Genomic DNA, 27,314 nt, shown 5'->3' on the forward strand with positions numbered 1-27,314 from the left:
AATATTTATTTACTGACAATCGGTCCATTTTCTAACAATTTTTATGTGTGTATTTCCCTTGGATGGATCTTGTTTACATCTATCTTGTCTTTTTTAAATCTGTAGTGTTTACTATTTTGATATTTTTTTTACTATCTGTAACTACATTTTAAATGCACCAAAATTATAAATAATTGTAATTATTTTTAGACTGTCCTACCATCAACGAATGCGAGATATCATGCCGGAGCCATTCGAGTCTCTCATCCCTGCAAAGCCTGAACCAAAATACAAATATACAGGAGAGAATGCAGGTCAGTATAGCATGTGTATTATTTTTTTTAACTTTTTTTTTGCTTTAGTATGTACATGCCCTAATTTTATGCTTTTGGCCAAATTTTATTTTGGTGAAATTGTCTGTAATGGATTATCCAGGACCAAATTTTGCTGCATAGGGTGGTTTCCTATTTTTTTATTGCTAAAATCGAAAGATTATTAATCCTGGAGTACGTATTTCACGCTTTTAGATTTTTAAATGACGATATCTATTTTTGCGATTAAATGAAAAGTGAAAAATTTTAAGTGTATGAAAACGTGACGGCTAAGAATGAATAATGGGAAAAGCCCGTGTGACGTCATTCTGGTTCTGGCTGCCACCGTGAGAGGCCACCTTGGTGATAGGCAATGAGTGCTGCTAAAACACAGGCTGCTAGCAGGTAGCAGAGTGCCCTGCTAGCAGGTAGCACTTGGCTTAAATAAGGATTATTAATGCTCTACCAAGCGAAAGAAACTTTCCGACCTTAGGCAATTTTAATAAGTGATTATTAAGAGATGTTTCCCTGAGCTCTGTGCCACATGCATGCATTGGTAATCTCAGATGATGTAAAACTCCTGACCACTCCTATAGCATCTAGGTCCCTGTGATGTCACGTGGAGTGGCATCGCATGGGCGCCATTCTGGCCTTTTTCAAATGAGGTTAAAATTGACTACAGTGCAACCTCGATAAAACGACACCCCACGGTGCACCAATAAACACTCGCTATAGCGAATTGTCGCTTTACCGGAGGTGGTGCAAATAATAGCCAATATACCTCATATTACTCCTTTATTTTTATTTTCTCGCTTGGACGTGTTTGGTGTTTTTTTGGCCATGGTGTGTTCCATCAAATGCTTCCTTTTCACGCAACTCACGGACGTGCTGGTATGCTGCCGTCTGCTTTCTGCCGCCCGAGGAACAAAAGAAGATCAAGCATCCGCAAATGCTAATGCCACAATATTTTAACCAAAATTAACTACACCCATGTCTCGTATAGCGCAATTTCGATTAGCGCAATTTCGATATAGCGCAAATTCGTTCCTCGGGGAAACATTGCAACGCAGTGTAGCCTAATCAAAAATTTTAAACGCTCTCGTGATAAAACGTGAACTTGCGCTAAGTACACACGTAATTTCTATCAATTTACGCATATTAATATTCTACCGAAGATTTATCTCGTCTCCTTAACGGAATGATAATAAATAATTTAGATCGTTAATTAAGCGTGGGGCTAGTGGAAATGAGTTTTTTTTTCAGCAATACGGTTTGAGACGTATTTTTGCCGTCGTAGGTTACCGGGCGATTGACTTCCAGGTAGAGGGTCTACGCTAAAGCCTTCAAGGTCATCGGTATTCACGGGGGAGAAATGGAGCGGTGGCCGAGTTGCGCATGAATAGCATCAACACATAAAAGGGTCCGCTATAGAGTCTCAAACACAATGGCTTCGTTCCCTCCCCGCAGTCATAGGCATTCTGCGTCTCAGGAATACAGTTCAGCAGAAGAAGGTGATTTAGATAGAGCCATACAGAGTAAAAACCAAGAGAATATGGCAAACAATAGGAATGCGTGTAGAAAAATCAAGAATTTATCAAGAAAAACCATAAACCTAGAAGAGGACTTGAGAGAGGTCAATTGCTTTGAAAATGGAGAGCGTCAAAGCGATATTGCGTGGAAGTTTAAACTCACGATGCCTTTTTTGAATAAAGACGAAGCTAAAACATCAGTGACCTCAGCCGCACCAACTTCAACCAAGCGGTCTACACATACGGAAAGTTCATGGTGAATCAGTACAAAAAGACGAGAGTGGTAATCGCTCCGAGACATTTAGTGAAAGCGGTTGGTTCCAGAATTTAAACGGCAAGCAGGTATTTTCAGTGCGGCGATATCAGGTGAATCTGCAAGTGTTGATAGCGCAGCCACCACAAAATTTTCTGATGAACTCCAAGCTGTTATTGAAAGTGGCTCCTTTCCCCCTCAACTAGATCTAGTGTTGACGAGACGATATTCTTTTGGAAAAGAATGCATTCTCGTTCATTCATTTTCAGGGAAGGAAAACCTGGATCAGGTTTCAAGGCATTTAAAGACTGTTTCACGTAGCTGCTAATTACTCGGAGGACTTCAAATTAAAATGATTTATCATTCATAAACTCCGCTAGCTATGAAATGGCATTTAAAGTAGCATTTTCCTGTCATTTCGATGAGCTACAAAAGGGCCTGGGTGACACAACAGTTGTTTTTAGACTAGTTTTAAAAATCGTCAACTGCCGGCAACGCATTACGATCCCCTGAGATAGCAGATGTTAGCCCACCCGCACGACAGGATGGAATTTCGAAAGCACGTAAGAATTTTTTTTAACGTGAATAAAAGTCTTTGAATGCGTGAATACTATCTTTAAAGATGTTTTAAACTATAAATATTTATAGAAATAATGTTTTCTAAGGCTTTTTATGGGAATATATGTATTAACGTTCGTCTAAACTGGGATTTCTTAAACCAAATAATTTGTATCTGATGAATGCCCTAATGGTGGGTAACGATTTGCAATCAATACCTTTTGTTTTCTTTGATGAAGGAAACTACCCTACTGTGATGTCATAGAGCATATATGATTTTCAAATTTTTGTAAAAATCCGAGTGCTAAGTATCCTTGGCGTTATGATGCGAAGCACGAATACATAATTGAGAAAGGCCGTTTCGTCATGGTTTCCTCTGCAGTTTGGAGTTTGGACCTTAGCAATTATGTAGTAATTACCTCCCCTTGAATTCCATTCCATTCTAGCTCCTATTCACATGAAATATACATGTTTTATACAGTTTCATCTGCTTGCCAATTAATTTATTATAAATTTTTTAGCACTGCAATGAGGAACTTGCATGGGTCGTAGATTGCTCTAAAAACTATTTTGAATAAGTCAAATGGATACATTAGCTCGCAAAAATACCTTCAGTTTCTCCATTCAACATCAAAAGAAATAAAAAAATTTGCATTTAAAATCGAGAAAATTTTCTCTGAGCCGACCACTATGCGAAGACACCCGAGCGTTGCCGAGGCCAGGCGTGACGTCATAGGTGCCTAAACAACCGTAGGGAGTAGGGAAATACGCTGAGCGCATGGTGCAAAATTTGTTTTGAGGGAGTATTTAGCCGCTCATCGTCACTTTATTTTGTTCTGTTATTCTTGGGCAAGTTTTCCTATTGCTATTGTGCCTAGATTATTACTTGGGATATTAATAATGCGGCATCGGGATGATGAAGTACAAGCGTTTCACTTCGTGTGTTTTGGTTATCAGAAAAATGGATGATAAAGTTGCCACTCATTCGAATAGTACACCTGAAATTCATCTACGTCTACATAATACTCCGCAAGCCGCCTAAAAGGCGTGTGGCATGGGGTGTTAGGACACCAGCCTTTTTTTAGGACACCAAAAATTGATGCCGCGACCCTCATGGAATTTGTTAAGACAAATTATTGCTGTACGTCGGCGGCAAATCGAGTTGTAAAAGAACCTTGTAATACTGGAGGATAACGATCGTAAGCTGTGTTGTTGACATTAGAGTAAGCTGTGCTGTTGAATTTGGCAACGCCGGATTAACGGAGAAGGTAGTCCTATCCGTCCTACGGTACGAATTCACAGCAAAACAGTCTGCACACAATCCACATGTGAGATCGCGAATCGGTTCCGCTGCTAACACACACACAAGCTAAAACCTATTTCAATAATATAGGTAAATCCATAAACAATATACTAGCATATACCATAAAAATATAGTGGGAAATAGGCAAATACTCTTATCAAAACCTGGATGTCACTATCACATTCTTATATTCATTACGTACAACTTACAATAACAGAACTCGTTATGATGAATACAACTATTTATTCACTGATTTAAACCCTCAAATTAGCCCACACAGGTGACATTTCTCACAACTATTCGTTGAAATAATAAAATAACAAACTTCACACACAGTTTTTATTTCAATAGCGTGATCGTGAAATGTCATATCTACGGTGAACAACGGAGATTAGCACGCCACTGACAATTTTTACACTACTGTTAGACATTTATTGATAGCGTAATAGCACTTTTTACAATTCAATCACGATGGAACACTGATAACTCTTGGCCGATATTTTTCAACCTTGTCAAACTTTGTGCATTACAACCACTGGCACTGTGATTATTAGCAGTAGCTTAACGGGAGATGTCACGTTGAAAATAACACTATTTTGGCACAAAAATGTTCCTAGATGTCTCCAATCAGCGAGCAAAAGTTGCATTGACTGGAATTCACCCCAATACAAGCACAGACAGTCCTAAACGACGAATTCTCCGGTACCTACGAATAAACGGATGAAGTTATTGTATATAAAAGCTAAGCGGACATTAGTAAACATCAAAATCGTTCTAATTACATACTTAAATGAATGATATGCCGTCGATAACATCAACTTACAATTAACGTGTATCCCCCTTCCAATGGCCGTGGCTCAGACTCCTACAACGATGTTATTTAGGTATTATCAAAATTTTGGTTTAACTGCTCCAGTTTTATATTTTATGCCCTTACTCAGATATTAATATTATAAATAATGCAAAATACGAGGGCTCCCAAGCCTCTATCGTCGGATATTTATCTTTAAATATAAAATAATCAACACGTCTAACAAACGAAGCTCTCACAACTGCTGGCAACTATTACAAACAATCACAACAATAGCTTCGCGTGATGTTTAGGCACCTTTGACGTCATCGAGGCTTCGTCGGCAGTGGCTTGGGGGGTGAGGGAGTTTTTCCCGCGCTTTAAAATTCGTTATATTTATCATTAAATATCTCGCGAAGGAAAAGTCAGATTTACATGCGGTTTTCTTTGTTGTATTCAGAAAATAATTTTCTGTCCGCCTATGAAATAAAAAAAATTCATGCAAGTTCCCCATTATGATAAATTCTTTAGAAAGCAAATATTGGATTTTTCTCATGATTTAGGAAATCTCGAATGGAGAGTCTTAATATCAGAACAAAATTCAATCAATATTTCCAGTATCTTTTGTACCTGGTTATGATAATTGTCTTATATTTATAATAAAAATATGGTGGTAAGAGTAGGGAAGACCGTGAGAGACTTTGCTGTGGTCTGAAAGAGTATCCATAAATTATAATGATTAAAATCTTTGTATATGAATTTATTTCAGAAAATATACTTCATGCTTTTATTTACTACATATTTTACATCACTCAGGCATGTATGCATAATAATGGTGGTGGTATAATGGTTGCCGTCCCTGTCTATTCAAGATATGTAGTACAGTAGCTGCATTCCTTTTCTGTGTTCTTTTTGCCCCTTCATTGATGTCCTTAATAATCGTCCCAATATATCTGGCAAATAATCTAGTCTCAACAAATAAAACTTCTGCTTCTGATACATTTTTTCTATCGCCTCTTTTGAATGGCGCAATAATCTATGTTGATTCACCTTATTTTCTCTCATATCCATATTTCTTTCTCCCATTTTGAGAAGCATTGTTACTAGGTCACCAGTGGGAGGGATAAAAAAACTATTTATTGTAATTAGTCCTGAAGCTCTGGAAATTCATTGCACATTTAAATTAAATTGATTCTGTAGAGAACCCTGGGGTAGGAGAAATTGTGCATCCTCCCTTTCTTACATATTTCTTCATTAGTATTTATGAGACTATGAAATAGAGTAATGAACTAACTATGAACAGTTACATTTAACTAGCTATATTACATTAAAATGATTTCCCTCCCTCCTTCATTAAATCTCTAAAGGGGATTGAGTTAGTTGTTTTGGAGATTCACTTCTTTTTGGAGGTCCTCAGCTTTTATGAACTTCTTTTAAAAAATGAAAGGTAGCAACACACTGCATTAGCATTGAATAAAGGATCTGAAAAGTATTTTTTCTTGCAGTTGCATATTTTTCTTAAGAAAATATACATTCTTAGTTATTACATGTGTTGAATAGTCATGCCATATGGCTGGGGTAGGCATAGGCATTGACGTGAGGTACAGAAAATATAGATTTATGGTAATAATCGCTTAGGTTTTGCACTTTTTGTAAATGCAGGATAGATCTCAACAACATTTTTAACGTATTAATGATTGAGGATATTTTATGTTACAATGCCACTAAGTTATCAGATATGATTTTTTTGTAATTTCAGAAGGGCAAACAGATAGTCTTTCGCTCATGTATTGATACTATTTTCATGTTATGTGTCATATTTGTGAGCATTTTTTATATGATAATCCCCTGTAGACCCTGATCTTTTGTTCCATGAGGTGAATTTTGATTTTACTGATGATAAACCTTCATTGTTGAAACTTTGGCTTAAATGCTCTGTCACTCTACTAAATGCTGACAAAGATTGACTTCCTATGGGATACGTATCTGTCCTCAGCCCAATTTGGCTTCTAGTATTCAGTTTTGTAGAAAATGTCTCATTATATGAATTTCTCTTTGGTGCTTGAAGTATGGGGTGTGGAAAGTTCTTTCTAGCCTGAGTCCCTACATCTTCTGTTTTTGTGTTTATGGTTGTCCAATCTAAAGGGCCTATTGATGAATTTTTCTTCTCCTTCTCACTCTGCTTATCTTGGGACTGTAATGTTTCTTGATCGTTCTGCCAATGGCTCCTAATGACATCTTCTACTGGAAGTTCTACTCTATGTATCGCTTGAACTGGGATCAAAGACACATGGGATGTGGGTTCTTGCTGTGGAACAGCCACTTGTGAGAACACTTTGTGATCATCTGGTTTCCTGTTTTGATACAAAGGGTCCAGCTCAGAATAGCGTTCAAATGGTGTTGATGGCTTGAAAACTTTGAATTCTTGGGTGGGTTGTTGGAAGCCTGAAAATGAAGCTGAATGATCTCTATAGTGGTGATAATACTGTTGTCTTGTCTCTTGATGTGGTTGGTAACTTGTATACCTCTGCCTGTAGTACCGGACATTTTGCCTCCTAGAGTTAGACTGCTCTTGTGTCTGACTGTAATGATGGTGGTATTCCTCAACAGGTCCATCTTCTGGATCATATGGGGTAAATTGCTCATTTTCATTTTGCTGTGGGTAATTTTGCCTGGAAGGCTCCCTGAATTTCTCTTGTGGGAGTTCAGGATAGACCTCTGTGAATGATACTGTAAATTCTTCTCTCGGTGGGCCTCTGTATTGATTCCTTGGTGGAATTTTGAATTCATCCTCCTCCGGGCTGCTGTATCCTTGCTGAGGATCATGGGAGTCATAAATTTGATGGTACTGACGTGGACGGTTGTTATTTTGATCCTTGTTCTCCTTAATCGTCTGATATTTCGGAAGACTGTCTCTGTGTCGAAGAAAGGCACTGACTACTGATCCGTATTCTTCGATGAAACGGGGATTGTATTCTTTCGGTCCATTTCTGGTAAATATAGGTATTCCTCTGTACAGGGGAGATGGGTTGTGTCTAATGGGCTCTTCTCTGTCTGGCTCTATTTCTATCTGCTGATCGTCAATCACAGGGATGACGCTGAAATGCAGCTGGAATTGTGGTTGATCCCTACCTGGACCACTGTGTCTCAACCTACGTATGGACCACGTCGCCAATGTCCTTGCATTTTCGCAAGGACAAGACGTGACCCCATCACTCACAAAGAATAGAAGCTCACCTTCCTTGTGAAGGAGCAATCCCTCAGCTAGAGTTGAAACTTCAGGCTGATCGCCTCCTTGACCAGGGTAGTTATCCCTTGCTCCCACAAACTCTGATATCGATAAACGCTCCCACAGCTCTTTGTCAGCGTCATCCTGTATACTGGGTGTGATTCCACGGTACCCGAGCAGACCACCAGCACCACCTCTTAGACTCTGGAACGCTGCTCTTCTCAGTGCTTCTTTCCATGCATGTGGGAACTCACTGTTGGGCGGTGGCCAAGTTGGTCTACTGGCACGGAACGTGTTTCCTCTTGGGGGTGGTATCCTTGGACCAGGCTGTCTGGGAGCAGGTGGTCTCCGAAGTGGAGGCCTTCTTGGTGGAGGGGGAGGTGGTGGTTGGGGTGGTGGATGCCGAGGGGGGTCTCTGCTTACCGGGGCATCATCTTCCGCTGTCCACCTCCATGGGGGTAGTACTGGTGCAGGGCTAGCTGTAGGGTTAATGATCCCATCTGGGTCTAGGGTGTATATTGTTGCAGAGCATAAGCTTCCTGATAGCAGCACCTGCGATAAGAAATAGGATTATCATAAATGGTTTGTTGCACAATGTGGTGGAAATTATTTATTTTGATTTAATGAGCTATTGCACTATTTTCCTATTAAATTAATGAATTATCATAGGTGATTCTTACCCTCTTACAGTTCTTATCACTTCCTTCTTAAAACTCTTAAAATTCACCCACTCTCCCATCATCGTCACTTGTCAACATTCCTAAGATTAATTTCATGCAGCTGTCATTGTTCATCAGATCTTTTCATGCAATGTATTTCTTCTCTTTCACATCCCCATTGTATCCCCATTTATATGGTTTTGTAACAAAATCTTCCCTACCTCCACAATGCTAATTCTGACTGGGAATTTTTCATTTCATTGATGAAAGCTTGAAGCATGCAATTAATTATGGATTGTTTTTTAAAAACTAAATATTCATTTGTTAATGGCCAGAGGATTATCTTCTGCATGGGTAATGGGTAATGAAATGGTTCTCTTCCCTGATAAGTCACCCCTGAAGGGATTGCATTTCTGGGGGGTTTCATTTGGAAGGACCTCCCTCAAAAAGGTTTTGAACACCATTGCTGATTATGGCCTTGATTGGTTGTTTTATTGCTTCAACTGACGTTTATGTACGTTGAAATATGCATTGTTATTTACTGCCGGTTAAACGCCCGGAGGAATTTGTTCATCGTAAAAATGTGATGTGACACTTGTGATAGTATTTAGAAAATGCTAATTTTTTCCTTAATTCACCCAAACTTGATGCTGTAAAAATGAAAATTACCTTAATTTTGACCCGTCATATATCATCTAATTCTTTAGATCGTTTTAGTGAGTGAAAACTTCGAAATTTTAATTTTTTTTAATATATTTTTCTGTTTATGTCCAGAAAATGAATTTTACGGCATTAAAGCGTCGATAGTCACTCCGGTAGCGCGTTCGTTCCATTGCGTACTTCCGGAATAGAAACCATTGGTGCATCATATTCCGTTCTCGACTCCGAGTGCCGTGACTGAATTTCCCGAAAGTCAATGATTTCCCGAATACAATGTGACCGTACGGGCGGCTTCCGAAGGTCGTTGTCGTAGGGAAATTTTGAGCGCGACCGGCCAACCGCACCGGGCAAAACAAACGCGCGGAGGTCGGGGGATTGCCCCTCGGAGTGTTTCGTCGTCTATATCTACAAACTGTCCCGCTAGCCTCCTCAATAGACGTGAGATGTTAGGACAACAACCGCGTATCTGTAAGAAAAAATTTAGAAGCGTAGAAAGAATAAAACGGATGCGCCTTATGAGAGAATTTGATTCCTTGAGTTCTAGCTATTACTTATTCAAGTCCTTTGTTGTCCGGGGAACAACGAATTCCTGTATTTCTTATCCGTTATTTATATTTGGCGTACGGCAGTGATTAAATCCCTTGCACCCCTCTGCTCCGGCAGGTATTTAAGCCTGAGCACTTTATTATGCATTATTATTTTTAAAGTGTCATTGTTTCTAATTTTTTTAAATAATTTTCAGTTGATTGTTTTGTAAAACTCAGTTATGATGTTAGTGATCCTTTTTGGTATGGTGCGAATTCGTGAAAGTAGCAACTTCGAAAATATGAATTTATTTTTTTTTCAATATGTATATATATATAAAAATGTAAAACTTATGTAAAATTGCATTTCAAAGTATAAATAATTAAATTAAATTGGCAAAATAAAAGGAGTCAACATTAAAAACGAGAATTCTCGTTATCCGTCCTAAACGCATAGCTCAGGAAAAACGAAGTTTCTCATGACCCATTCGCTAAGTGGTAACCCTTTATAACCCAATGTTGCTTCTAAGCAACATCAAACTTTCAGCTCTATTTAGGAGATATCTAAACTACCTACTATTTTGTTGTGTAAATTTTAATGACGAAATATTAAACTGCCACGATAATTATCATTGAGTGTAAAATGTTCAAGTTTCCAAATTGAAAAATCTACAAATTTTATTTCTCCCAGAATCAGCTCTGGGTTAGAAAGGGTTAACATCTAAAGCAACCTAAGTCTAGCATAGAGTTTCTAGCGACTCCAGGCCTATTTCTCTTAAAAGCTGCTTAACGCTTTCATGTTCGCTTTTGCAGTTGTAGACGAATTGCGCCGCTTTTCTTAGTAATGTTTTTAGTTTACGAAACAAAATTAATCGGAACTCCGATGCTCATAGTTAACTTTCGCTCCCAAAAGTTGAGTGGAGGGGGATAAGATGGAATATTTTCACCCATTTCATGACAGAATGTAGAGATGTTAAAACATTGACCTTAGAAATCGAATTGCCAGTTTTTGTATCTCTCTATCCTGTTTATGGAAAAAATATGAGTGCCCCATGCATCTTATGGCGGTTGGCCGAACCTCTACTTCATTCAACCATACTTCGCCCTCGGTGTGTGGGTCGAAACTAAACTGTTCGAAGGTGACGTACGTGGTCCCCCCGGTGCGAAACATTACCTGTATTTCGTTTCGTCCTAGAGGTTTAGTTTAGTTACGACCCGAAGTAGTTTTGAATCCGATTTCGTTTCGACCCTGAGTTTAGCTCCCCGGGTTTACCTCGTTTACGTTTCGTTTCTACATTTCGCTACCGGGAACGAAAAACTATTGAAGTTTTTCTGGTTTTAACTTTCTTTTCGTTTCACTTGCCATTCCTGGTTTTCCGTTCGTATGTGTGGTGTTTTGACTTTTCGCCTCCCGATGCGTTTGGCTGATTGCAGTCAGTGCGGCAATACGTCTATTGTTCGGGGGTTGAAAGCGGTGGAGAGGCATGGCAATGATGCATCCTTGCGAGGGGCAATGACTGCGCAGAAGAAAAGGAAAATTGCATCCGAAATGAGCAGGCCTTCCGTGGGGAAGAACAGTCATTGTTCATACTGCTGATTCATGCGAAAAAAATAATAATGAACGTATTCTTTTTGTGCGGTGCATAAATGTTTTGATAAAATTTTCTGTGTGGAGTACCCCGTGAAAGCTTTAACCCTTAAGTTCCTCGAAGGATGAAAAGTAGTGGCTTGATCATTATGATGAAATAGGTCGTTGTGGTAATTTACGTGAGCAGCTGTTGTTCAAATCACTTTATTAGAATTATTTATTATATTTAGCAATTATTTATTATTCAAATAAATACTAAATACATAATTCTAATAAAGTAATTTGAACTACAGCACAAACAAATTCTCTCGTAAATTAGTACACCGGCTTATTTTATCAAAATATTCAAGCCACTACTACCTGTACGTACAAAAATCGGCAATAATTAATTGGTTCTTTTGTATAATAACTCGCAGGTCATAATGGGATTTGATACTTCTAAATCGATCTGTATCGATTATATTTTTCTGGTAACTTCCTCCTCAAAAACTTTATTCTTCAACTTCTGTGTTTCAACTTCAGTGCTGCGATGCGTTGTGCATTGCTCGACTCATAATTGCATGAACCTAATTCTTGTAAAAAATAAATTACAGAAACGTCGACCATTAAAATTACTGGTATTTTTGCTGTCGGCCAAATTTTATAATTCATCATATTTATTCCTCTGTAACAAAATATATCGCATTCTTTGGCCTCAACGGTTAGTTTGGAGCGATGCTTTTGGTGGTAATTTTTCATATTGAATATTCACATAATTGTGACTAAGTGCGGTATATCCAACCTTGGCAGTGGCGCCGACTCCATGGGGACTGAGGGGGCCCGAGCCCCCTCAAAGATTCGTTTGGGGGGGCGGAGCCCCCTCAATAATTCAAGAAAATGATTAAGTTATATTATGCTTTGTGAAATCACAAAAATATATTGATAATTTTTATTTCCCATGTTTGACGATAGTTACCTTTTAAAATAAATTCAACAATGTGTTAAAACAAATAATTATAAGGTTAAGCAGGTTAACTGAATCAAGTGGTGTGAATTAGATAGTGTTTCGGTGCTGCGACACACTTTGAATTTAACGTCTTCCCGGGGCAAGACCTCCGATATGGGCCCCCCCAATATTTTTTATAAGTCGGCGCCACTGAACCTTGGCTATTGCTTTTAGAGAAGCTCGCAGGTTTACTCTCAAAATTTTTGCTCTTGGGCTGTTTATGCAGATTTCTGCTTTGCCTAATGTACTGAGACAACGTGAGATTGATGGTCCTGAGATACATTCCATTGTGATCTCGCTTTTCATTGATCATCATTTAAACTCATCTCACTATACTTATGGTAAGGTTATACTTAAGGTGCATGTTAACACCGCTTTCAAAGTATCTTGTATTCCTCAGTTGACCGTCGTTCTTCCAGTGCGCTGTCGCCGCTCAGACGTGATTTAGTAATAACGCTCTCACGAAAAGGCCTAATGCTGAGTTTTCCAATTCGTAATTTGAGCATTTGTACAAATTGAATAGAAACGCGTGTCTATGGTTTACTCTTGTAAAATTATTTCGCATTGCCTATATTTTAAAGATTATGATGCTATTTAAAATTTATAGCCTTTTTTAACAGCGAAACAAGGTAGGTGGAGTGTAACAGCTAAATGGGTGGATTTTTGATCCATGGGGTTAAAAGTCAAGTGTTTAAAGCGGGATGGATAGAATAAGGGGTCTATCAGTCTCTGAAAAAGTAGAAAAAGCGTCGGTGAAACTACACGTTTTCTATTTTTCCAGCCTTTATATCAACTCACCAACCTGTCTGTTTGTTTGTCTGTTTGTTTGTCTGGTACAAATCTTGTAACTCAAATTTGACTCACTTCCTGTGAAGCAAAAACGCTGAAATTTTGCACACTTCTTCATTTCCGATGACAATACATGAAAATATAACTTTTTCTCTCCAACCCCCCTTTAACCACCCCCCTTTAACCACCCCCCAGTCAACCCCCCCCAAAACATGTTTTTGATCTAAGAAGTTCCAAATGGTCGATTTTCGTGTTTCGTGGCATTTTTAACATAGGGGTAGGCATTTAAAAGCATAGGGTGGCATTTTGAAACATAGGGGGCTTACCATTCACTGAAAATTTAATAAATATAGTGACTTTTTTAATACGTCACTTTTGGTTTTTCGGGGTCACTGAGTTTTTTTGCTTTGTGTCATATATAAACGTTGCTCATCCCCTGTAATCTAAATATAAAGGCTGGTTTTTAAAAAAAAAATTTTTATAAGAGCTTATTTAACGGTGATTTTTCAGGCTTGTATTGATTAAGCTCCCCCTTTCTTAAATTAGTGGAAGCTACAGACTATTCAGCGCGTATATAGTTTGTTATTTTTCGGCTCGGGAAGTATATTTTTCTTTCCTAATCTCTATTACTTGAAGGCAGCGTGTTTAAAGAAATTTAATTTTTGTATGATATTAGTGATTGGCTCCTATTGATTAGTATTTTTTTGCCATTATGTAATCTTATATTTCATATTTTATTCCTTCGAAATTGTCTCTTTTTTAAGTTAACTTCTAGCCACCCTCGCGTGGTCGCATTCACCTTTTATCTGAAGACCGAATTCGTCTTATTTTTGATTTTGTAAGCGATCTAAGAGAGTTATCAAGCTGAACGTAAAATTATCACTCCTATTCAACGTAATAATTCATATTTCAATCTCATTTGATTTCTTGTATTCCAAATTTCTAGTTTTTTACTCGTTTTGATTTTGCTTGCTGTTATGTCACAATATCGGTGCAAGTTAATTCAAATCTAAATCAACTGTTAAGTATTTAGTGTAGAATCCATTTTGTTTAGTGACACAAGTTCCCTTGTCGAAGTTTATTTTTTTCTGGCGGAAACTGTGTGTTACTTCATATGAAGAAAACGTGGCTCGTCATTATTTATTTCCCGCAGCTCTTTTTTTTTCTTTGCTTTTAAGATTTTTTTTCATGGTCATGGCATACTTTCGCTTTATAGTTTCATACGTCGTTATGGGAATGAGAATAATGGCCACCTTTGAGTAACCTTTATATGTATATTCATGTGTTAATCGTTATGCTTGAGTATTTCTTTTTGTGCTGTAGTGTTTATTTGTTATTGTGCTCTAGTTGCAAGACAGGTCAAGTTTTCCAAGTTAATAGTCGTTACTCCCCTTCTGGAATTTCTTTGCGATTAGCGTTGGGTTGCTAATTGCGTTTTTCTCTTGGGATCTTAAGCTAATTACTCGCTTTGTTGTGATTACGATAATGATTATGTAACAATGTCAAGATTTCTTTCTGAACGCGTCCAGTTATGAATGTTTTTACTTTCACTAGCGGGCAACGGTGTGTGTAAAATGGTAATTTTTCTGGTGAATATGTAAGAAGGAAATCTCTGCTGCAAAAAATCTCCAGGGCGCCGGTCACGTTTTTTGTGTTTTGCTATTGTTATCCGCCTAAAGATCGAGCGTTCATTTGTCCGGCGCTAAGGAATTGTTGATGCTAGGAGATGTATGAAGGAAAGAATTCCAGAATTCCGTAATTTCAAGTAGCCCACTGAAAACGTAAAGATTCGCCGCGGCCCCGCAGTAAAGTACCAATACTTGATGGTAAACTTTTATGTTTATTGTTTAAAATAGGCAATGCTTTCAAATATGGCACACTTCGGTGTCAAAAATCGGTTAGAATATTTGTCATCGAAGTTAGACGTTGAATATATTTTTAAATTAACATTTTTTTGCATATTGTGCATAAGTTACTAATAGCCTGGAGGTGAGAGTAGTGTGGTTGTTAAGTTTCAAGTTTTTCTATTTAATGAGAGAATATGCTTCATTAAGAAATCGAAAGAATTTAATTGTTACAATAGTGCTTTTAGTTAGAATTATATCTTGACTGTGACTTTGAAGACATTCCACGAGGGAATCCTGATAAAACAGTGAGATGTTTTGGAAGAGAAGCTAGTCTGAGAAAGAAAGTTTTGTTTCTGTGTGGGAGAAAATCCTTAAAATCTTTATAGCATGTAAAATAATCGTCAATACCGTGGTCATCTATATATAATGGGGAAGTTAGGAAGCTATGTATCCAAGAGCGTCAATTTTAGAATAAAAAGCCAACTTTCCTAATTTCTTTCTTATTCACAATTTTTTACAGAGTACTACACGTGTTTCAATTGTTATACAATCATCCTCAGGTATTAGAAACTAGAAATAGTTTCTAATGAGAAATGTGGATGATTGTGTAACAATTGAAACACGTGTAGTACTCTATCAATAAATTGTGGGCAATACGATATCTTCGTTTAACTTAAGAATAAAGAGTTCGAGAAAATACTTACATCACGTTCTTATTCACGGTCCATTATTCTTAAAGGGTCGAATTTGATCACGGCGGCTGATATGAAGAGGCATTTTAATGGCTCTTAAAGTGTATCGTTTGCTGAGAAATTTTTAATTAGCTGCCATTATCGTGATTATTTTGCAGAAATTCCAGTTTAGGTAAAATTGGGAGTAATATAGTGGTAAGGGAGATTACAGAAGGCAGCCTCTCCCTGCTTAGAAATAAGTAGATCTATCTAGTTGTCATCGACTTGTGGTAGAATTTTTCTTCCTCGAGTCTCTCTGGCTGTTGCTTGCTCAAAGGATCAGAAGTATTGCCCAACTCTTTTTGGTTTCTGTTTATTGATTGTAATTAAAAGATCAGGTGTCTGCTTTTATACTTCCCCATGCTTTCTCTTGTTCACAATTTCATTCCAGCGACGTTGGAGCTGACTAAACCCCATCTGTTGGGAACCGCTTTCCTAATCAATGGTCTATCCATAATAATTACCCGGAGACAGTGAGTAGGGTGTAGTCTTGGATTCTGATGGACAGCGTAGGGAAAAGCTTGAATCACCACCAAAGAAGAAGAAACACCAAACTACCAAAGATTTCCTCGGGAAAAACCCAGCTGCAATTGCGTCATTATCGTAGTGGAATTCCAAACTTCGGATTTTTCTTATCGAGCTTGTTGTATTTCATCACTTCCCTTCGCTGTGCGTCATTCATTACAGATTTTAGAAGAAATTCGGAGTGGCCTTCGTTTGACCTCGGTGATAATCCCGAAAAATTCGCCTTGCTTTGCTGTAAAAAAATTGCAGCCTCGCAAAAAGGAGTGTGGTAGACTATGAGCAGAGCAATTGGCTTCTGAACTTAGAATCCCGGGTTCAACCTTCCTTCCCCTCGGACCCTTTAAAAAAAATCCTCGAGTTGTCCCAGGGAAAGGATCCCCCATAACCTGGTAGTGTAAAATTTTAATACACCTCTGGCTTAGTTTGGGGTGGCCTCTGTTCTTACCTATCCCGACCAACCTTCGGCTTGAAACTCTTGCCACAGGAGACCACGTTCCTTGCGACCCATTTTTCTATGCCACATGTTTTATGGCGTTCAGAATACCGAACACTTCTCGGAATGGGTAGTGGTTTCATTGAATGGGTCATAGTTTTGCTACAATTAATTATTTTATTTGCAGTACGTTTAGCATGCCGCACATTATTTAAAAATATCTGCAGAACAGTCATGTAGTTGTGATGATGCTGTATTTAGCGTCGTTATCCGCCATCGTGGGTTCTCGCTACTTCATTACGGCGATATCTTTTGTCATCTTCAATTTGATAATGTTTTCCCGCTTTCAATTTAATTTCAAATGCAGGAAACTTCAGACAGTCAGTCAGGAGGATAATTTTTTCATAGTAATAGCTTTAAGGCATTGAAGAGGTCTAATTTCGAACGCGGAGATAGGAAGACTACGCTAGAAAGGGCTGGTGTTTGCTCAAAATTTAATGTTCAATAATGGTAATCGCCCATAAAAATATGGCATTAAAGGAGGCGTAGGAAGGAACGTGGTTTCCCCGTGTTAGTGATTGAATCAAATAATAAGTCAATCACCTTAGAATTTGAATAGTGTAAAAAAATCGTTCCGGTGACATATATTCCTCCTTTCTTCAAGATAATCAATGCAGCCGAGGTGAATTATGCGTCTTTACAATTGAATCATCAACAGTGTACTGGTCTTTCTTCTCCTCGTCATCCTTCATAATGGTCATCCTTGGGTTGTGTGGTATCCAAAATTGTTCCATTATTCATGTATTTTCCTCGCCCTCACTATTTGTGAAGGTTGAGGATCGCATAAAAAGAAACTGGATTTTCGTCCAATGTTCCCCCACGTTCGCGATTTCTATCGTGGATTGTGTTTTTGTCGGTTCCTTCCCGTATCACGCCCAGGCTGCAGTCATGGGTCGGTGCCCTCCTTATTACTGGCGGTTCGGGGAAGAAGATTTGAGTGTAAAAAAACTCGTTATTTTGCATTGACCTAGTGTCAGTCAAGAGTTTTATGAATGCTGGATCTTACGTAAAGATTTTCTGGCCACTTCTTAAAGGCCACCGCTTACCGCCTGTTGTATGACCTCTTCTCTTGGTTGCTATAAAAATGTTGTTATTGTCATCAAGGTTATATCTGTCAATGTAGCTTCCAATGGAAGCTGTCATACCGATATTAGTGCCCATAGCTGGTCTTCCCTATTCTCCAATTTTAGTTCTTTTCACTTTCAAACCCAAATCTCATTTTCTTCTTTCCCAAATTTAACCCAAAACAAATGGATTTTATTATAGTCGTTAAAAGTCGCCACTCTGACGAATAATGTTTGACTTCTTGCGAAATCGTCTTCGTACGCTTGTTTCTGGGTGTAGTCTTTTTATATATGTCTGAAATTCTATCTTAGAAGTAGGCTACATAAGATAAGTTAATCCGATCGATCTCGAATAAATTGAATCAAAATCATATAAGAAGAATATTATGCTGATATTGTATAATGCTGTTTTCAATACATTCAAGTGCTATCTTCAAACTAATTTTTTCCATTATTTTTTTATCTTTTCCATCGTATGAATTTGCATATGTTAAAATTCTTAGATATTCATGCGCATCCTTATTTTATTAATATGGGTCTAATGTCGTTAGTCCAAGAGAGATGCAATTTCTCGACGCTTGGGTTTAAATTCTCTCAGTTTTGTAATCCTCAAGGCGGCATCCTTTCTTGAGAGTCCTCTTTTTTTATCTCAAGGCGTAATTTTCCATGCCGACTTCCGTTTTTTTAATCCTTACTTGCCCACTGCAGGTGCAATCGTTGCTTAGGTTTTGCTGAAAAGGATGCCAAGGAGCGAGCGAATTCATCTCGAAGGTGGTGGTGAGCTGAATGCCAGTCGGCGGACTTAATTACGTGAAAGTCCCTCCGTGCACGGTAATGCGTGGGAAAAGGTCTTATTCGGTACTCAACCTGGAACTCGATTTTAATCCGCGGCTCGTTTGGGAGTACATTACAGAATTCCACTTTCATACTTAATTTGGTGCCGTAACGGTAATGGTTGGAATAAAAAAGGTTCAGTTTCTCACATTGGCTGGTTTCTTCTCGTTAGTCGCGGATAATAATTAATAATTGCGTTAATGTGACGAAGGTTTTTAAGACGGATCCTTTAATTCTGGACTTTCATATTGTTTTTATGCTCATGAGAGTATACTTTCTGTCTTATACTACTCAAATTATCACTACTTCCAATGAAAATCTCACTATATTGACTTCATTTACTTATAAATTCCAAAGCGTTCGTTATGCGTAACATGTAGCTCAACGTTTTTAATATTTCAAAATCAATAATGACCAATTTGAACTTTGCATATAAGTGTGGATTTCCACCCATAAAAAACCTTGTAAACATTTTAGGACAGATATTATCCCTTGTTTTTATTGACAGAGTAAGCTTCCCTTTGAGAGAATAGAGTTGTTTTGAGCCTAGTCGATTCAAGTATCATATGTGTAATTTAACCAATTAATCCAAGCGGAAAGTACCGCTTTAAAGCTTTGAATTTTTTCTGCAAACTTAATAGTCTCTTTAAGGCATATAACTTTTTACGTAATGTTCGGATATTGTTTTGTAGATTAATCAACATCACTTTCTTGAAATCCACTGCTTTATTCTTGTACCTGCTTAAATAAGTAAGAAGTTTACTCTAGCCTTCTGAGGCAGTATTAATTATCATATTGATTGCCTCTATATTTTTTAAACGTGATATCTGTGTCTAAGGAAGTTGCAATGCCCATGCATTGGGTTCTTAAACTTTTTTCTGTTGATCTTTGAACGTAAAATCGTATTTGATTTTGTATGCTTATTCTCTTGGTACCAAGAATGGATATTTTCTTTGATTTTTCATGCTAGCTGTTATGAAATTCTTGGTTTTTTCTATCCTTGCACTTTTATTATTGTGCGGTAGTTTCTGTTACTCCGTTGTCGATAGATTCTCGTGAAACGTGATGATTGTATTTGTTGTCGAAATCAGCTGGCGAGATAACGTTTGCCGGAAAAGGGAAGCATGTCCAAATCGTTTTGACAAACTTTCTACGCCTTTGGATCTCACTTCCCCTCCGCTTTATTCTCAATTCCAACGGTTGCTGTCCTATCTTCACATGTCATCTAAAAATCGGCATCGGGCTTTGCACTGCAACGGTATTACGTTTTGCTTGCTAAATCGCTGAACCCTGTTTAACGACGAGTAGCATCTGTGTCCTCTATAGCTGGATCTTTTTCCTGAAGAGACTGTTCGCGTCAATACGGCACAAAAGTCTTTACAATTTCACAATTTAACACTTTTTATGTTCTTTTATTGTTTTATTTTAGAACACTTAATGTATTTTTTACAACCACGTATTGAATAATTCTTGTATGTTGTAGAAATTTTGGGCGTAAATGAAGTGCGAATGTAATCGAAAAAGGCAAAGTTGCAATTCACATGAAGCCCGAATAGCCTTTTTCGAATATATTCGCCGCGAAAGCATCAGATTTTACTTCAAGGGGGAATGTAGTTAACGTGCTACGATAATAGCCTTTTCATGTACAGTAATTTTTTACTTTGTTACATATATTCAATGCATTATGAAAAGCTTCCGGGAAGATGTGATTTTTTATAACTGATAACTTCAGACTTGACTTTGTGAAACCTCTCCATATTGGAATTTAAATACACAAGTGAACCTTACAAAGTTTTATTCTTTTTATTCCCTTTATGAAGTCTTATTTAAATCAGCGCTTTAATAAAACTATTCAATCTTTTACGCTAATGAGATTTTAAATTTTGTTAAGGATTGGTAGCTATACCGATATAGTGTTCTGCAAGCCCTTTCTAGTCAATGTATCAGTGCTCAATTTCTCACATATTTCATTATTCTATGGATTACACAGTACTCCTGAAGTCAGCTCTAACTAGTTATCCTTTGTTCCATGCTGCTAAAAATTTATCGAGCGTAGACTTTGTTATACATGCTCAAGCATTCAATAATTACAATGGACCGTCTCTATTGTATCAAATAGCAACACAGCCTTGATATGTTGAATTAAAACTTTTGGGCTATGTCGCCGCGTCAGATTTTGGGTGGCCTCAACGTTTCCCGACCGATGCTGGTCGCTTTCTCAAGGGAATCAGATTCCCTTGAGAAAGCGACCAGCATCGGTCGGGAAACGTTGAGGCCACCCAAAATCTGACGCGGCGACATAGCCCAAAAGTTTAAATTCAACATGACGAGCACCCGCGAAAGTTTTAACGAAGAATTACAGCCTTGATATTTCATGCACTACGTATGTGTGTAATCTATTTCAAATCTCGACGAAAGCTTAGGTGGTCTTTTATTTGTCGTGAGGGAGTTAATGCTTCTACCACTCTCCTTTTTATCCATTCCCTTAATTTATGCTACTAATACCGTATTTTTGTATTGATATTTGACAGAAATATGATTTCAGAACGTTGAGGATGTCGGCGAGCCGTTGTGTTTTGGAGTTATACACCGAAAAATCTGATCTGCGGCACTTCAACCTTGAAAAACTTTCCAAATCCTCAGAGCGGGAACGTGACAATAGAATTGTAAGCATGGAATCCCCCCACACCCAGACACTCTCCCTGTTTCTAAATCGTAATGCGCGGTTGAAATTTAGGCAGCGTGTAGACGTGGGAATAATATTAGGAGCCATACTAATTGATGTCCTTAGTTGAATATTTGAACAATTTAGAATTTTTCCGTTTTATCCACTTTTTATATCCGTAGCACAGGGGAAGACAACAAATACATCCATTTTCAAATTTCTATGGCTAGTAAGGACGTAAATGCTTGAATTTTCACGTGATTTCTTTAAATTTTAGTTAATCACTCGCGGTTATTGTTCTAGCTATCTAAAATACTGAGCAATCAACGTAAATCACTAGAAAGCAGCAACTTCCTTTTGTTGTGCGAACCGCACACAATTGCGTCAGAATCCTCATCGGCATTGCTACCCCTGATCTAGATGATAGGGGGCCAACCCAGCATTTCGGCAGCGTCTTCTATTAACAAATCTCTTATGCGTAACTTTCAGAACTATCATAACTGTACATCACTGATATAAATCGGTAAGGGAAAATTGTTGCAATATCAGTTGGTATCGTAAATGATATTTAATCTAATTTAAATTAATTAATATTAATCCGCCCGATGTACATGTATGCTTCGTTGATCAAATTAGCTCAAACTTTTCTGCTATCACATTCGAAGGAAATGCAATCAAAATATCTCTATTATACTCCTAATAACAGCAGTTTCTCTCCATTGATATATCCCCAGAGCCCGATGCATGTATAGGTGAATTTTGATATCTTCTCTGTGATTATTTGTAATGATAACTTCCCAATAACAATTAGAAGGGTTGAAATCGGCAGGGAAAACTTAAGCACTGTACATCCATAATCACAATAAATGTTATATCGTTCGCTACTCATTTGTGATATTTCATAAAAACACAAAATTTAGTTGAATGTCAGTGGGCTTTAAATTCTGCTATTTTTGGTTTTTAGAACCGAATTCTGATTTTTTTTTTTTTTTTGCTAGCCAGGGGTGAACCTCGTGTCGATAAATGCTCATATAGTTCAGTGTGGAATAATTTTTGTTATTGATTTCATTACTTGCGTTTATGAAGGCAGAGGCCCCATGTGGTATTTCTTCTCGTATTGATGAGAAATGAATTTTTGGAATTGAAAATGTTGCATATTTCACACAAATAACTTAGCTAGAACTATTTTCGTCGCTGTGCAACATCCTAAGGTACAATGCAGGAAAATTATAACTCATCTTATCTTTTTTATCATATATTGTGCCCGTTGTTGCCGAACAGTAATGAGAGTAGCCATCACGTTTTTAATGTAAATTTTTCATTTTAATGTGAATTGATTTCACCCAGTGAAAAAGTGTGAAAAGATTCTCTTTTTGAAGGAATCGGTTGGCTCCGCGCTTCCTTTTCTCGGTCAAAGATAATCGATTTTCTGTTACTTCCTGGGAAAAACTTATCTGCGTTTTACTATAGTCATTATGTCAGATTGTTTTCCGGCATTTTACTATGTTTAATTCTGAGCAATTTATTGAAATGGTCTTATTCGAAAAGTATTTAGCTTGATATGAAGTCAAAATGAAATGTTGTTTTAATGGTAACCGTTGTTTCCTTGCTCATTGAAGTAGTACCAACGTATGCGTTGCCTCGTATATAAATAATTCGTAGATATTTATGTATTGTAAATGAATGTCAAGAGAAGTGGATACAGGAGAGATTGAGGGATCGGTACTTAAATCCTTTGGGCACCTGGGAGTTATGCAAACCAGTATACCCAAGAAGGATGCAGGCGGATATTGGTCAAAAAATTAAGAATCATGAATTGCTTATTCACTTCATTATTAAATGGTGAATTAAAAGGTTCACTCGTTACTATTCTTTTCTCAGAAAGAACTAGAGGTGGTTTCCCCTCCATGCGCTCCCTTTAAACTGCCTTAATGGATACAGAGGAGGAAAAGGTTCGGGATATGTTACGTTGATTCAGAGTGAGTTGCAACGGCTCATCTGTCGCGATTACCAGATATCTGATGCGACCTAGAAGCAGTGCAGTTAGAGCGAAATTAACGTGTTTAGTACTTGATGGATACGCGAGAAAATCATCTTCGATGTTTCAGATAAATCCCAAATGCTGCGTAGCAAAGTGGACTAGAATCGAAAAAAAGCTGGCCAAAACCTCAAAAACGATTTTTTTTGATCTAGTAAGTTGAAACTTCGCATACATATTCTCAAATAAATTGTGCATAACTTGCTAGATTATTTATTTCCTGTGCCCTCACGTGTATTTTGTTGTATATCTATGGTTAATGATGAAACAAAATCTTTAAAAAAACGTTCAAATGGAAGAAAAAGAAGTGTTAATTAAGATGGTACAACAGTTTCGTCAAGAAAACCATTCAAGAAACTACTTCTAGGAGGATAAAGTTGGCTATTTTTAGAAAATATCAAGGGTGGTCGTTTTCGCTAAATTTGTTCAACTTTAACCTCAAATATATTGTTAACGTGAAGGCACAAGAAATAAATAATCCGGCGAGTCATGCACAGTTTATTTGAGAATATGAATGCGAAGTTTCAACTTCCTAGCCCAAAAAAAATCGTTTTTGAGGTTTTGGCCAGCTTTTTTCGATATTAGCCCACTGTGAGTAGTTCTGAATTGCGAATATTTCCAATTACAGGGAAAACCTCTAGCTTTTTATAATTTAATCTCATGGTTTGGAAGTCTCGAGTAAGAAGTGGATTCTTCAAAAAAATTCTAGGATATTAAATAACTCTGGATGGTTAAAAAAATGTCGACCTCGACCTTTGAAGTTATAGAGAAAAATTGATTAAATTTGTGTTCTGGATTGAATAAGTTTTAATAAAGTATGTTTCAGGCAGTGGCGCAACCATGGGGGGGATAAGGGAATATATCCTCCCCCCCCCCCCCCCCCAGAGCCTCGGAAAAATAAAAAAAATATTTAAAACTAAGTATTGTCTATTTTTGACATTTAATAACTAAATGTGCTTGAAGTTAAATTTTTAGTGCCAAAATGATGTAAAATGTGTTTCCAGGCATGTCATATTTCAAAAATTTTCCCGGACCCCCTGTTGCCTGGGCCGTGGGGGGTCGTCACCCCAGGCCATCTCATCCCCCAAAAGCATATTCCTAGTTACGCCACAGGTTTCAGGGATTAGAAAGATTTTGCTTGATATTTTTTTTCTCGATCATTTTCGGGGAGAGGCGGACCTCTAACCCCCGTCTTTACGCCTCTCTTACCCTTTTTTTATATTTTTAGCTGTAAACGGCTGGTGTCCTAGCCCCCTGCCACACGCCTTTTAGGCGGCTCGCGGTATATTATGTAGATGTAGATGAATCCAATAAGATGATGCTCTATAATTTAGCCTCACCTCTTATATATTTAACAATATTTCCCGTTTTATTGAAGAAAATTTTTTTCAGTACTCTTCCTCCTGCACAAACAGAAATTGGATAGCCCGTCTTATTGCAGAAAAAGTCAAATTTCTGTCTACTTGGCTTGGGTGTTCTACTTGACACTAATCGGAATTATTCACATCGATTTTCATTCCCAACGGTTGATTCCGATTGATTAGCCACGCGATTTGAAATTGTTGTGTTTCTTCGATATTTCAGATAATTTCTAAACGTATGAAAATGTTTTTTCGTAGTGAGTCGTCGGAGTGAAAATGGCTAACTAAACAAATTCCAATCGCGTTACTGACCTACTGACACAAAGCCTGGTGGGGTGGCTTTGTTGGCTTCAGCCCCCTCCGAAATATTTCCCCTTGTGCGACTACCTGTGATGCATCTGCTGAGGAGACAGCTAGCGCAGGGGCACCTATTCTCTGACGCTCCATTTTTGTATTTGCATACTTAAAATTCGTAATTTTTGTCTATAACCTACAATGAATTTAACTGTCAGCGTTATGCGAGCGAAATATGTAGCTGATGAAATTTATGGATTTCGATGCGCGCGAATTGACGACTAAATATCAGTACAGGCCAACCGCATATCACCCAAGCTCCCCCCGAAGAAAAGTTCTGGCTACGTGATTGAAATAAAACCGCTCGGAATGAAAACCTTGCGGAATAATTCCAATCAGTGTCAAGCACATCCCCTGGTCCGGAAAGAGTAATATTTTCCCAGTACCCAACACCCTAGTATACACCTGTTCCTGCTAACCAGTAGAAATGAAACAGTTCGGAATGAAAACTGATTTGAATAATTCCGATCAGTGTAAAGCGTACGCCCTGGTGAAGAAAGAGGAATATCTACCCCATGTTCATCAGTCTAGTATCCACCTGCGCATGATAACCAATCTAAATTAAACCGTTCGAAATGAAAATTAATGAGAATAATTCTGGTCAGCTTAAATCACACCCTCTAGTCCTGAAAGAGGAATATTTTCCCGTACTCACCACCCTAGAATCCTCTTGAGCCTGCTAACCAATCGAAGTAAAACCATTCGGAATGAAAACTGTTCGGAATAATTCCGATCAGTGTCAGGGTCACTCTCTGGTCCAAATAGAGGAATATTTTCCCAGTGTCCACCAAGCTAGTGTCCGCATGGGTCTGCTAACCAATCGAACTAAAAGCATTCGGAATAAAATCCTATCAGAATAATTGCTATCAGTGTCAAGCACACACCCTGGTCCAGAAAGAGGAATATTTTCCCAGTATCCACCACCCTAGTATCCACCTACGCCTGTTAACCATTCGAAATAAAACCGTTCGGAATGAAAACCGATCGGAATTATTCAGATCAGTGTCAGGCATACCCTCTGGTCCAAATAGAAGAATACGAGCGTGCTGCGCCCGCTCCCAGCGGGCTTCCCCCGCTCTTTTTAATGCAGGTCCACTGAGGGATAGGTGCGTTTCTAATTTTAAAATGTAGAAAAAAAGGCAGGGTCTTATGTACAAATTTAATTGGAATGTTCATGTACAAATTGAGGTCAGAAGACCTCCTTAAACACAACATTGGAAGTAATTACACTATCCTCTGTTAAACGCACATGATGACTCATACTTACGTATCAACAGGAGACTTGAATGTTTGAATTTTGATAAAAGTTATTTAAATAATACGAGATATTGTTGCAAATGAACAAATGTATCAGTTTGTGCGCCGTTAACGTCAGGAATATTTACCGTTTTTTTGTTTCTTTTTATTATTTAAAAACCAATTTTAGGAAACAATAGCAATATTTAGGAAGTAAGATATGCCGTCGCATGTTCTCTGGTAAATTTTGTGCATTTTGGTACCTCATTTGTAGAGTTTGGTTGCGTATAAGTTGAGAAAAAGGTATCTATACAGTAGAAATAATATGGAAGATTTTCCCAGTGTCCACCACCCAAATGTCCTAATGCGCCTGCTAACTAATCGAATTGAAACCGTTCGAAATGAAACCGAGCGGAATAATTCCGATCAGCGTAAAGCACACCCCTAGGTCCAGAAAGAGGAATATTTTCCCAGTATTCACAACCCTATTATCCGCCTGCGTCTGCTAACCAATCAAAATCAAACCGTTCGGAATGAATAATACTCTAATATCCACCAAAAATCGTCGCCGTTCTTACGGGTTCGTACTCACCAGCAAGGTGGATGCCGGCGTCGAGCGGTTGTCCCGCCGCTTCTGCCCTCCCATCCGCCACCGGCACTTCTCTCTTGCTTCCCCGCGTAGACCCAACCGTCTGCATGGGCCAGCCGCATCTGACCGCCACCGCTTTCCCTCCGCCCTGCGCTCCTCTCTTTTTTTATTCTTTTATCATCTCCGGATGTTGCCTCCACGGCTCCCGGCCCACCGTATTTTTCCCTCCGCAGGTATTGCCCACGGTGTGTTGGGAGTGGGGGATAAGAACAAAAGGTCGTGAGTTACGCCGTTCGCGAGTCACTCGCCTCCCAATTGACTCACCTCGCGTCATTATTCCATTCTTCGGAAGATCTCCGATTTCCCTTTCAGCCTGTGGATTCACTTTTTTCACCGTTAAAGCCGCGCCCTTTCTCGCCT

General features: G+C 38.2%; 2 protein-coding genes across 2 annotated transcripts in view; one reads left to right on the forward strand and one right to left on the reverse strand.

Moving 5' to 3' along the window:
* Positions 1-27,314, forward strand: part of LOC124167232 (nuclear cap-binding protein subunit 1) — a 53,954-nt gene that overhangs the window by 10,479 nt on the left and 16,161 nt on the right. The window contains exon 11 of the mRNA XM_046545104.1: positions 190-293. Coding sequence (XP_046401060.1) covers positions 190-293 — 104 coding nt within the window. The remainder of the gene's footprint in view (positions 1-189; positions 294-27,314) is intronic.
* LOC124167233 lies at positions 5,475-27,000 on the reverse strand. The gene is made up of 2 exons (XM_046545105.1): positions 26,898-27,000; positions 5,475-8,504 (listed from the first exon to the last, which is right to left on the reverse strand). The coding sequence occupies exons 1-2, from the start codon at positions 26,949-26,951 to the stop codon at positions 6,531-6,533; spliced, it is 2,028 nt and encodes a 675-aa protein (XP_046401061.1). The 5' UTR covers positions 26,952-27,000; the 3' UTR covers positions 5,475-6,530.

This window comes from Ischnura elegans, chromosome 10 (genome assembly GCF_921293095.1).
Source record: "Ischnura elegans chromosome 10, ioIscEleg1.1, whole genome shotgun sequence".
In the NCBI taxonomy this organism is placed as follows: Eukaryota; Metazoa; Arthropoda; class Insecta; order Odonata; family Coenagrionidae; genus Ischnura; species Ischnura elegans.

Excerpts from the sequence above, each read along its gene's own strand:
- LOC124167233 (XM_046545105.1), bottom strand. The coding sequence starts at position 26,951 with ATGGGAGGGCAGAAGCGGCGGGACAACCGCTCGACGCCGGCATCCACC. Across the intron at positions 8,505-26,897 it reads CGCCGGCATCCACCTTGCTG|GTGCTGCTATCAGGAAGCTT; the intron begins GTGAGTACGAAC and ends TTCTTATCGCAG.